This window comes from Xenopus tropicalis, chromosome 4, assembly GCF_000004195.4.
Source record: "Xenopus tropicalis strain Nigerian chromosome 4, UCB_Xtro_10.0, whole genome shotgun sequence".
Classification (NCBI taxonomy): domain Eukaryota; kingdom Metazoa; phylum Chordata; class Amphibia; order Anura; family Pipidae; genus Xenopus; species Xenopus tropicalis.
The window spans coordinates 26,960,244-26,973,561 of record NC_030680.2 but is presented as its reverse complement, the minus strand read 5'-3'; the positions used below and the strand labels follow the sequence as shown (position 1 = coordinate 26,973,561).

General features: G+C 37.0%; 1 protein-coding gene across 1 annotated transcript in view; it reads left to right on the top strand.

Annotated features, from left to right (window-relative positions):
* Nucleotides 1–13,318, top strand: part of LOC100498375 (mucin-2) — a 68,396-nt gene that overhangs the window by 50,209 nt on the left and 4,869 nt on the right. The window contains exons 32-42 of the mRNA XM_031900757.1: nucleotides 791–974; nucleotides 2,630–2,819; nucleotides 4,568–4,743; nucleotides 4,872–4,941; nucleotides 6,429–6,541; nucleotides 7,735–7,766; nucleotides 8,191–8,368; nucleotides 9,130–9,234; nucleotides 10,453–10,493; nucleotides 11,320–11,433; nucleotides 13,020–13,118. Of these exons, the coding sequence (XP_031756617.1) occupies nucleotides 791–974; nucleotides 2,630–2,819; nucleotides 4,568–4,743; nucleotides 4,872–4,941; nucleotides 6,429–6,541; nucleotides 7,735–7,766; nucleotides 8,191–8,368; nucleotides 9,130–9,234; nucleotides 10,453–10,493; nucleotides 11,320–11,433; nucleotides 13,020–13,118 (1,302 nt within the window). The remainder of the gene's footprint in view (nucleotides 1–790; nucleotides 975–2,629; nucleotides 2,820–4,567; nucleotides 4,744–4,871; nucleotides 4,942–6,428; nucleotides 6,542–7,734; nucleotides 7,767–8,190; nucleotides 8,369–9,129; nucleotides 9,235–10,452; nucleotides 10,494–11,319; nucleotides 11,434–13,019; nucleotides 13,119–13,318) is intronic.

Here is a 13,318-nt window from a genome sequence, read left to right as displayed (position 1 = left end):
TAATAAAATCTGTTGGTTAAGTATTCATTCTGGGGATATATTTTTTCTTTAACTGGTGACAATGTTACCACTATATTACACATGGACAAATGTGTAACAAATGTGCCTGCAAACTTAGCCACCCATAGGATGACATTATTTAAACCCAAGTGCTTGGTGGCAGATTTATGAAGTACTGTATTTTTTATTTTATCTAGAGGGTTGTTGTGTAATTTATCACATACCTAATCCATAAAAACATGCACTATTCTATAAAAACACTTTTCTGGGTGTCAGAAAAAAAAAATCCCTCAAAAATTGGCAAAATATTTAACTGTCCTTTTTTATTTTACTAGTTTAGTACAGGTTTGGGATCCCTTATCCAGGAACCCGTTATCCAGAAAGTTCCAAATTATGGAAAAGCCATCTGCCATAGACTCCATTATAAGCAAATAATTCTAATTTTTAAATATTAGAAAAAAAAACCCAATACCTTGAACTTGATCCCAACTGAGATATAATTAATCCTTATTGGAAGCAAAACAATCCTAATGGGTTTATTCAATATTTAAATGATTTATTAGTAGACCTAAGTTATGGAGATCCAAATTATGGAAAGATTCATTATCCAGAAAACCCCAGGTCCCGAGCATTCTGGATTACAGGTCCCATACCTATATTGTATAAAACTCCCCCTTACTGGTAAAAGTACATTATCAATGGATAGGTGCAACATTATTAGCCCATACTATTTGGACATGCTGATATGTGGGTTGTGAATATTTCATCACATTCACCTATATTTTCCTAGACACGTGTAAATGGACAACTTGTATTGCTACCATTTACAAAATTTGGAGTGAACATTTATAAAGCTGGAGTATTTTATGTGGTTGAACTACCAGATCTGAAGACCAATGTCACTTATAATGGTGTGACCTTCACCATCGAGATGCCATACAGAAAGTTTTACAACAACACACATGGACAATGTGGTAAGTTATAACATAAAGTTTGAACTCAGAACTTTGTAAGTATTTCTAAGTTTTAGGATCCTCTGTATAACTCCAATCTTGTTCAGACACTGTAGGTAGATTTTCTGTAAACCTACATGTTTATGTGCGCTTGAATATTTGTTGTTGCTAGCACTTTAGCTCACATTTCAGTGTTCACAGTTTCTTTCTAGTTTGTTTCTGATTAACGCTTTGCTAGTTAACAAACTTACTTCAGTACTATATTAGTAATGAATCTTTTGTTTCCATTTATCTTTCCTATGCTAAATACAATAACAAGCTGTCACCAATGAGGTGTGAAGAAAATTTGTGATTGTCATAGCAACGTAATGCTTCCTTGTTATCATGCAGCCACTTTTTGTCTACTCATGGTAGCCCCAATGTAGGTGACACTGTGAAACACTATAGGAGGTGCATGGTCTCTGTTTCAGTGATATGACCGTTCAGTAATCAATAGATCTATTGTAATGAATATGTTTTGTTGTGTGACATATGCCTCAGTAAACTCATGTGTATCTGCAGCATTCACTGTTATACAACCTTAAAGGAGAATGCAAGTCAAAATTTAAAAAGCATACTGCCCAATAGTCCTCCTATTGTTTAGTAAAAACGCCACACTTTTGGCTCACCTAATCAAATATTTACTCAGTTACACTTACTTCACATTTTCTAGAACAGGCAGCCATCTCTAAAAAGGTATTCTCCCTTCCTTTCCCTCCTTGCTTCATACTGCACATGTGTTTCATTCCCTCCCCCACTCCCCTCTGCCAGATCCGCTTCTGATTGGCTGGTGGGCATGGGTAGCTCAGAACAGGAGACAGGATCAAGTTACACACATGCTCAGAGAATAGGAAGGCTGCCGCTGGCAGCCTACAGGTAGGGGAGAGAGACTTCAGTGATGTCACTGTAGTCTTCACACTGCTGTAGGCTGCCAGCACCATATCTCAGAGAAGCAAGCAGGGATCTGGGAATTTAGATATGCAGTAAGTACTTAAAAAGAATGCCTTTAGACTTACTTTTAATTTATATTAACCTTTCATTGTCCTTTAAAGAATCTTTAAAGGAGAAGGAAAGGCATTTTATATTTTACTGCCAATAGATTTGACACATTAGTGCCACCCAGAACACTTTATTTATTCTGCAGAAATCATTACCATACCTGAGTAAACAGCTCTAGAAGCTTTCTCCATTTGCTCCATTTCTCCAAGACAGCATCTGCCATTTTAAATAGCTTCCTGTTTGCAGTCCAGCTATGTTATCACACTTTCCTAAGGGAGGGGAGAGGGAGTTCTTAGCATTCTTATGGGAAGAGAGGAAAGGGGAGAGAGGAGAGATCTGCACAGACTTTGGCCACAGGAATTAAGGATTTTTGTGAGAGAGGAATTCACACACCCTAACAACATGTTTACAAAAAAGGAGACAAGAAATCCTGTGTTTCGTTTGATAGAGGACTTCTGTGAGTGCAATGGCTGTATATACATAGACCTTTCTGATAAAGCTTACTTAGTTTTTACCTTTTCTTCTCCTTTAAGTGTTATAAAAATTCAGGTGTCAAGTTTTATTTTTATTTGCATTTTCTAAAACAGCGGGGTCTACAAAAAACTGTAATATAATTTCACTTTTTTTTTTTATCTTAGGTACCTGTACTAACAACCAAGCTGATGACTGCTTGTTATCTAATGGTACAGTCTCAACTAGCTGTGTAGCTATGGCTGATTCTTACACTATAAATGACCCAGCTAAACCTCAATGCAAGAGCAACCTTACACCACCACTACCGGTTCCAGCTTCATGCAGATCTCCTCTCTGTGATCTCATCATGGGACCGTAAGAATTGGTTTTAGATTCATACAAGGAAATAGTTTAGAAACCAATATGGACATTGTTCCTTTAGTTGTAATAATATTTTTTGTGTGTGTGTAAAAATTTCTTGTTGGGTTAGGAGCATATCTCTGCATACAACCATAGACTAAGTACTGATACAGCCTATGAAATATGTGTAAATTTTAGCTAGTGAAGACAAGCTAGGCACCAACACTTGGAAATATATGCTTGTTATTTTAGTTTGTTCTTGCTGTTTTTTAGAAACAGGAACAGTTTTACCTCCCTGAGTAGCGAACTACACAGAAATCACAATCTGCAATCTGTGCATAACGGTTTTCCTCTGTGCCCATTTGAGATATAATTTGGGATCATCTTGCTACTCAACCAACTGTATTTGACTGTAAAAGGATATCATTTTATAGCTATAGAGCCAAGCAAACATAGCACAATGGAAGTATGTCCCCATGTTTGTCCTGCATAACTCACAAATTGCACCACTGTATGGCATCAATAGGAATTTGTTATCATAATTGATAGAAAAACATGTATTTATTTTTTTGTATTTAAATTAAAGAATCAAGGGGATGTATGCAAGTCCTGTTTAAGGGCTTGAAAGAACATAATTACATTATTTCAATTTAGATTTGCTCTTTGAGGATTAATGATATATTATTAATAGTATTGATGGTCAAAGGGCCTATTTATCAAAGTACGATCGTCTCCGAATACAAATCAATCGTATTTTTTTCTAAGTTTTTGTACCTTGCATATTTTCACTGATTTTGTGGTTAATTTGCTCAACTTTTTCATACTGTGCGTCAAAAATTACGCATCAAAATCGTATTGTCGTGCCGAGTACAAAAGTTTTGGATTCATTCAAGCTTCGGTATCGTGACTTTCCTTGGGCCAGGTTGGAGCCGCAGAGTGCCATTGAGCCCTATGGGAGACTTTCCTTGGGCCAGGTTGGAGCTGCAGAGTGCCATTGAGCCCTATGGGAGGCTTTCCTTGGGCCAGGTTGGAGCTACAGAGTGCCATTGAGCCCTATGGGAGACTTTCCTTGGGCCAGGTTGGAGTTGCAGAGTGCCATTGAGCCCTATGGGAGACTTTCCTTGGGCCTGGTTGGAGCTGCAGAGTGCCATTGAGCCCTATGGGAGACTTTCCTTGGGCCGGGTTGGAGCTGCAGAGTGCCATTGAGCCCTATGGGAGACTTTCCTTGGGCCGGGTTGGAGCTGCAGAGTGCCATTGAGCGCTATGGGAGACGTTCCTTGGGCCAGGTTGGAGCTGCAGAGTGCCATTGAGCCCTATGGGAGACTTTCCTTGGGCCGGGTTGGAGCTGCAGAGTGCCATTGAGCCCTATGGGAGACTTTCCTTGGGCCAGGTTGGAGCTGCAGAGTGCCATAGAGTCCTATGGGAGGCTTCCAAAATCATGCACAGAAGGATCAAAGTCAGAAAGGTTTTCCCACCGCTTACGATTGTTCGGATACAAAAATTTTGTGACTTTCGGATTGCCAATACAATATTATTGTGACTAATACGATTTTTTTCGTAAGCATTTTGATGATATTTGCCATCATCAGAAATTATCGTATCCAATCCAAATTTTTAATGAATCTGCACCCAAATGTTTACTTCCCACAACATTCATAACTTGTAGATGTCATAAAAGGTTCAAGACATACCAGTTCAAATTGATATGTCCCCTTTCACATTTTTTAGATGAACTAAATCTTTTTTTTTATATCTCTTTAAAGGATCTTCAAAGCATGTCATGCTGCCCAACCACCAGGGCCTTTCTACCAAGCCTGCCTTTACGACAGCTGCAATGTGGCCAACTCAAACATTGAATGTACTAGTCTGCAACATTATGCCACAATCTGTGGTGATCATGGCATCTGCATTCCATGGAGGAGCCAGGCTCTGGATTGTCGTAAGTTTACTATGGCAGCTTTTATGGCATAGATTAAACTCATCACTTAATAAAGTTGCAGAATATTCATATTCAATAAAATAATTTGTTTATTTGACTATAAAAGTAATAATTCATATTTTTTTCAGCAATCTCTTGTCCATCTGACAGAGTGTATAATGCATGTGGCCCAGCTCTCCCAGTAACCTGCAAAACTGCGTAAGTAGTCATCCTTGTATGATGTTGAGATGAAATTTGTAAAACCTTTAGTTACGATACTGAATCACAATAGCCTTGGATACTATGCTTGGATGAATTTTGGAACAAGCATAGTATCTGAGGCTATTGTGATACTAAAATCTAGTCTAAAATCAGTTAGTATTGATGTTGGTATGTATTTATACAGTATATGAGTGTATAGATAGATCAGTATAGGTTTGTGTGTGCTGGGTTCACTTGGAAGGGTTGAACGCTGATCTTTTTTCAACCCTATAAGACAATTATGTAGGGCATCAACAAATAAACCAATAACAGGCTTATATAATAGTTTTTTTTTCTTCTCATCTCAAAGTGTTTCCTGATATTTACACATATCTGCTATTTATTCAGATGGATTACTTTTCCATTATTATAAGAAAATGAATCCTGGCCATGGGCATTTAAGAACCCATTTATGATTGGCCATGCTTTCATGCTCAGACAGGAAATGCTGTGTAAGTTTACCAATCACATAAAAGCTGACAAAGTTTTCCTTCATTACAAAAGTGGTTGGCCAACTTCTGAAGATTACCAAGCTTTTTCAACACAAACTCCACTTGATTAGTAAACTCATGTGGTTTTTCCTATATGTCAGGCAACCCCTCTCTCACCTTATTCCAATGTGAAGTGATAGATTATGGGACAATGACAATGAACTGAATAAACGGAAGAAGCCACTCGGATGAGTGGTGAAAAGTTTTCAAGAAAGTGAAGTCCCATTGATTTCACTTCCAAGCTAACATTTTTTATATTTCATTTTGAAATTTCACATGGGACTGGCTATATTCTTCATTTCCCAGGGTGCTACAGCCATGTGACTTGTAGTTTGATAAACTTCAGTCACACTTTACTGCTGAGCTGCAAGTTGGAGTGATATAACTCCCTCCCCCCCAGCAGCCGATCAGCAGAACAATGGGCAGGGAGCAAGATAGCAGCTCCAAGTAGATACCAGAATAGCATTTAATAGTAAGAAATCCAAGTCCGGCTTGGGACTCCTCCTGTTACATGGGAGTGGGAGAATCAATAGGTTATCCGAAAGCTGTTCTAATGTGTAGCGCTTGCTCCTTCTGAATGCTCCTAATTAGGCACATTGCACTGAGATGGCTGCCTACACACTAATATTACAGTTAATATATATATAAACATTGTGTATTTATCAGTGGGTAAACGTTTGAGTTCACCATTTAATAAACAGGCTCTAAAAAATCACATAATGGGCATTTTTTTTCTGTGGTGAGCTCTAGTCTCACATTTTTGATAAATCTGCCATACATTTTTACTCCTGTCAAGAACATTATTTCACCAATCCATTGTTTTTATTTTAAAGTAAAACATTCTACTTCATTCAGAGGATTCTTGGGAAACATAAACAATAGGAGTTCACAAAACACTGGTTGTGTTTAAATTACAGTACATTCATTTAAAATCTTTGTGCGATCATTTACCAGGCCATCAGATGCGGCAGCACTGAAAAATGACATACGTGTTATGGAAGGATGCTTCTGTCCAAGCGGCACCATGCCATTTAGTACGGGTATCGAAATCTGTGTAGGCACCTGTGGTGAGTATACGTACTGGTGATTTACCCAGATAGGCTAACCTATCTATAGCACAATACACAGTTTCTATTCACAGCAATTTACAGAAGGATTCTTAGCTCTCTTTGGGGAGAACATTAAAAATGTTGGTCTTATCTTATAGAAAGCCCTGTTGCTCTGGGGTATCTTAGTGCCATGTAAGCCTGAGAAGTGGAATGTAGTGATGAGCGACTTTTTTCGCCTGGCATAGATTCGCAGGGAATTTCCGCATTTTGCCAGTGGCAAATAGTTTAGTGAAACTTCAGAGAAAATTCGCCACCGAAAAATTTGTTATGTGTTAAAAAAGTTTTGGTCGCAGCAAAATATCCACAGTCAAAATGGGTGCAGTCGCATCAAGAAAGGCGCAGTCACGTCAAAATGGCCGCGGACGACAAAAATAGACACGGTCTTCATGTGGCTGCAGACACAATGGGACCCATTTATTAATTTCTAGTGCTAATAATCATTGATTATACAAATTACACAACAATTGTGTGATAAATTTATTGTAGAAACACAAACAAATACAAAATTACACCATATAAAAGCTGTTAAGGCCATGTAGAAGTTAATAGGGGCTGTCCTAGACAAATTGTAACTATCTTTATTTTATTCGTCCTTTTAGAGGTTTTGAGGTCTTTTTTTTCCATTTCTAATTGCACTAAAAAAAAACCAAAACACAAAATTTGAGGTGTTTATGTTCATACTGTATTAGTTCTGTATTTGAATTTATTTGTGATTTTTCAGTTCTGATCTTATAATAAATGTCCAGACATTTGTTGTTTTAGTGGAAATTAGTTTTTCATGGTTTTAAAAAATTCTAAAACTGCTAAAATCATAATGTTGTTAGGAATTTTAGGAAGTCTGTTAACTATAAAAGAACTGCATATTGCTTCGAAATCCTCACCAAACAAAAAAGCATGTTTGTCTTTATACTTTTGGGCCATTTGGGATTTGCAACCATTCTGTATATATAGTACCCATGCAAGTAAAATACAGGTAGGGTGGATACTAAAAAATTGCTTGAGAATGGTGAAAAAAAGTGAATAAAACTTTATACTCCTTTCTGAATGTAAATTAAATATGTTGGGCATAGTATTATTTCTTAGTGGATTTAGATATAACTCCATGATTTTGGAACTTTGCTCTTATAGTAATTGTTTTCTGTTTCTTCCAGGGTGTGTGGGACCAGACGACATCCCCCGTGTGGTATTTATTTTTGGATTTATATGCAATATATGTAATATTGTTTTGTGAGCCTATGTTACAGTTTTATGAAATAATATAACTTTAAACTTCTGTTGATGTTTAGGTCAGTTTATGTGCATGAATAAAACATATCCTGAAAAAAAATACCACCCTTCCTATTTTGCTTGGCCAAATGGCAACCTTATTTGCACATTATTTAAATATTTACCGTTAATTTTCTTATTGAAATAAGTGTTGTGCCATGGTTGCAGTTGAAAAGCCAGATGAAAAAATAAACTGTGCAGAAGTTTATTGAATGCCCTCTTACATACATTTGTAACTGCCAGCCCCACATAAATATATATTATTAATTAATAATCTGCTCATATCATTTAACCTGTTGGTCAGCAATTACATTACACTATTCTCTTCTAACTTCTTGCAGTATGGTGAAACCTTTGAGTTTAACTGTGCCGTCTGCACCTGTTTGGAGGGTGGTCGTGGAATAGTGTGCCAACAACAACAGTGCCTTGATGTAGTCAATGCAACTTGTACTCTGGAAGGTTTCTACTCAGTGACTCAACCAAGTGCTACAAACAAATGTTGCACTGAAACTGTATGCAGTAAGTTTATCTAATAAACTAATATCCTGTTAAATGTAAAATATACTCAAATATGCTAAAATAATTAACAGAAGTTTATTCAATGGAGCTTATATTAAAAAAAAATGCTTAAACAAATACATACCCGATTCCACAGATTAAAAAGGAAACCATGGTGCTTGTAAGAATCATTTCCCAACCTTACATTAAACTCACAGTGTCAGGCAACCCCTATCTCACCTTATTCCATTGTGAACTGATAGATTCTGGGACTTCACTTTCAAGCTACCAGACCAATTTCATCTTGCTTGTGAGATAATGGTGCATCTGCAAATAAGAAACTAAAGAAGATCTTCACATACGTTTGCTCTGAAGCACTGGAAATTTTTGACAAGCTCTTTTACCTTTCTGGTTCCTGTCACTAAAGGCTTTGGCTTTGCAAGAAGACCACTTGTATTTGCCCTGGGTCTTAGACACAGTACCTGAATCTCATTAGTTATTTTTACTTGGGGAAACAAACCATACAGGGTTGTCTAGTGTTTGGGCACCTACTGTGATAACTTTTTAACATCACCCTAGGGCATAGGTAGCCAAAGTATGGAGCTGGATGATTTGGGGAATATATTGGAAAAGTGTTCATAAGTAGTTTTGGATACAACTAGAATAACAGTGAGATTATTTAACTTCATTATGAGCTAAGGGGCTCAGTATTTAAATCAAACTTAACTCCCAATGGTCCATGGCAATCAAAGAAAACTCATTTTGGTTTATCTGTTTTTTAGGATGTGACCCAAGTCTGTGCTCTAATAACTTCCCTGTATGTGGACCTGGATATGAAATTGTTGGAGACGTTGATGCAGGGCATTGCTGTCCTACTTATGTTTGTAGTAAGTTTGTGCTTAAGATATTTTTTTATTTTTTTATGAAACTACAAGTCAAACTACAGCACACTAGTCTTAAATTGAAATAGTAGAGGGTTTGCAGGGGTGTGAGCCCAGAATAGGAGATAGGAGAAATGTGACAGCAGTTTGGAATAGCAGTAGGTGAGGTGGTAAGGGGAAAGTTGGGGAAAACTAGGTTAAGCAAACAGAGGAAATAGAAACAGAAATAGGGGAAAAAATGGTAAGGAGGTAGGGAGAATATTAAAAAAAAGTTTTTAGGTGGGGGAAATGGGCCAATAAGGTGAGGAAATAGGCAGATAGAATAAGATGTGAAGGCTGGCAAAGTAGATTTAAATAATAAGGATAGAAGACAGGAAAGGGGTAAATAGTTTTCTAGGGGTTAGGTACTGAAGGGAAAAGAGAGTTGGAAAGATAAACAAAATAGTAAGGGTAAAGAAAAGTGGGGGAGGTTAGTTGAAGCTGGGAGGAAGAATAGGAGAAGAAAGGATTGTTGGATGAATAGCATTACAGAAAAATAATTGAAGGGAAACTGAGAGCAGAGGATGGAGAGTTGGTGTGATAGCTGAACAAACTAAAAATTAGACTAGTTTTTCAGGGACCAGAAAAAAATGGTGCAAAATCCGGGAAAACGAAAAACCAGGGAAGTTTATTATGTGTTATATAGTAGTGGGACCACAAAACAATGGTGTAAAATCAGGGAATGTAAATCTGAGGTTTCACTGTAATAAGATATAAAGCTAGTGGGTTGTGTTGAATAATGTTTAGCATATATATATATTTCCCAAAGTTCCCTGAGTGTACTTTTCTTCTGGCTAAAAAGTAGAAGCATAATGGTGTATAAAGAATACAAATACTCTTAATATTTTTGCATATTTTATTCCCTTTATAAGTTATTTTTGTAATAACAGTTAGTGATAATGAACACCAGATACACCAGAATATTGAAGGTAATTCATGTCCGGATCACATAATTAATAAAGCAAGAAAGAAGCTGCCAATACTAAAAGTACTGGACATTGTTTCTTGTCTGGTCCTGTGGGAAAAAAACCCAAAAAACATTATATATATATATATATATATATATATATATATATATATATATATATATATATATATATATGTAAAGCCATTGCATTGTTGCAGCACAGCACATTAGCAATAAAAATCAACCATCTTCTGAAATTTTGCATGTCTTTCTTCCAGAACAAAAGCAAGTCTGTGTTAGTGGAAATGCTGAATACATGGTAAGCAGCAATTGTAATAGATAAAATTTTGTCATTTAGAAAATGGAATTCTTAAAGGAAACCTATACCCCTAAACAATGTAGGTCTCTATAAAAAATATATTGCATAAACAAGCTCATATGTAAAACCCTGCTTCATCTAAATAAACCATTTTATAAAAATATACTTTTTTAGTAGTATGTGCCACTGAGTACTCCTAAATAGAAAATTGCCATTTTAAGGAATAAGGGCCGCCCCCTGGGATCATAGGATTCACAGTGCACACAAACAAGTCAAGGCACACATACATTTTAGATTATGGCAGCCAATGAATGAGTAAAGTTCTGCCTTTTACTCCCACACTACTGCCTATTACAGTTAAAGCTGCATTATTTCCTGTCAGGTGATCTAAGGGAGCATACAGACTATCACAAAATGGTGAATCAAGGGAAAGGATATAAAAGGGCAATATTTACTGATATATATATATATTTTTCAGATTCTTTAATATGTTACTCACGGTAATATAAACTATCTGTTGGTTAAGTATTCATTCTGGGGGTATAGTTTTCCTTTAAAATCAAAAATCTAAATCTCCCCACCTAGAATCTGCTAAGATGCTACACAAGCCAATGGGAAGTCTATTTTCAACATTTAAGACTTTCACTTTCCTATTGCCATTAATATTTTTGTTTCTTTCTACCCAATAATACATATAAATCGAAGTCACCAATTTTAACTTGATTGCATTTAGTTCTGATTGTATGAGGGTTTTTTTTTTAATCTGGTTCTTAATCTTATTTAGAAAAAAAAGTAAAGAATTGTTTATATTTTTGTGTTCCCACAGCCTGGATCCCAGGTTTACACAGAAAACTGTGAGGACTGTGTCTGTACTGCAAATCAAAATAACAACTTGACAATAAGTTGCAGCCCAGTTGTCTGCAATGTTCAGTGTCCAACAGTAAGTAGTGTTCAGTGATCATCAGAATATTTTCAAAATGTCATCCCTTTGTCTTACCAGCTTGTATAATACACAAGGCCTCATTTATTTATGAAACAATTATAAATTGCTAAGTGCACAAATGGGCACAAAATTCAGCACACAATGATGTAATTATAAAAAGGTACATGTTTTCATACATGCAACGTGGCAAGTATCAGCCTACTCTGAAACATTACATGTGCATACTTTGATGCAAACCTGGACCCACTAGTAATATCAGGGTTCCCTTAGTGAGTTACTTTAAAAGCCCTAGCTGACTTTGCCAGCCTCACCCCCAAGGCAATATTCAAAGCCAGAATTCCATAAGAGATCGCTACTATGCTCTGCTGTTCCTTACTGAAGACTTGAGATCAGCACTATGTCATTATATCCACCATTGAGTATTAGGCTGCCTCTACCTACAGAGAGGCTGGCCCCAAACTCTGCTACCAGCAGGAGATGCATCTCCCACCATGAGAGAAATTCAGCAGCCCTGCTGCCGGTCCTGAATCTGCAGTGTCTCGATGATAGCAAATCCAAACAGGCTGTCACCTAGCACAAGCAGGAGTAGCGTCTGTATCTATCAACCCAACGTGCAGTCAAAGGAGAAAAGCTCCTTTCTCCCTCTTCTAAAATTTCCTGTGCAGTACTCTGGCAAGGTCCTATCGCTGCTGTGATAGATACAACTTAAAATACATTACCATATAGCCACTGTTTTGACCCAGAGAAAGGCAAAAAACCCAGCCTGAAGCCTGTGCCAATTATGCCTCAAGAGGGAAAGAATTCCCTGGATCAAGGATTTGACTTTCCTTTAACATAAATGATACCATGCAGACTCTCACATTTATACTGTATAATGTTACCGAAACCACAATATAACAGTGCATATAGGAAAACATTCACATTCTGTTATTAATAGATAATATGAGAGCATAAAGAAGAGAATATCCTGGCATTTCAGAAAATATGTAAAAAAGGGGAGGGTGGGTGGGATGTTTCTACCTGTTCAGAAGATAGGAAGTGAACTGCTTCTCTTGTGACATCACATCCCTATCCTTCTCCACCCCCAGCCCAGCTTTCCCCCTCCTTAACTCATTGCTTCTCACCCAATCACAGCTGCATCTGATTCTGCCAATCTTTAAATATAAACCAGTGTAATCTGGCTGCTGGTCATTCGGATCCCTTGTCATGCAGCCCCTGCATTTATAGCTTCAGGACTTCCTTTGGGATCAAAGATCTTAAATATTCTATTTATTCTGTACCATTGAAAGGCCCTGTCATTCTGTTTTATATAAGTTAACCTTTCTAATCACTGTATTAAATATATTCCATATAAAGGAGTTTTTATTTTTATAATGAACTAAACAGGCGCTAATTTAAACCCATATTGGTTCATTCCTCATATTGTGGTAAACATAATAGATTGCAACCACAGTTACACTGGGATTCTGGGGAAAACACTGACTTGTGGTTAAAAAACATGGCCATTTTGACATTGTTAGTAGTCAGTGTTGTCCAGTCAAAAATACTTGTCTCAAATGACACTCAAAATTTTACTTCAACAGGGTTTTGAGGTGAGGAAAAATTCCCCATCTGACTGCTGTGGTACCTGTCAGCAAACCAACTGTGTCCTGAATTATAATGGCGCCTACCGGCTTATGAATGTAAGTTCAGACATAGACATATGTTGCTGTTTAACATATATTTAATTAAGATTAGTGATCAGCGAATCTGTCCCATTTCGATTTGCTGGAAAAATGTGCAAAACTGCAAAAAAATTAGTGAAACGCAGGTACCCCATGACTTTTTTGACACAACCGTGTCTTTTTTAATGCAACCATTCCTATTTCGGCACGACTGCAAA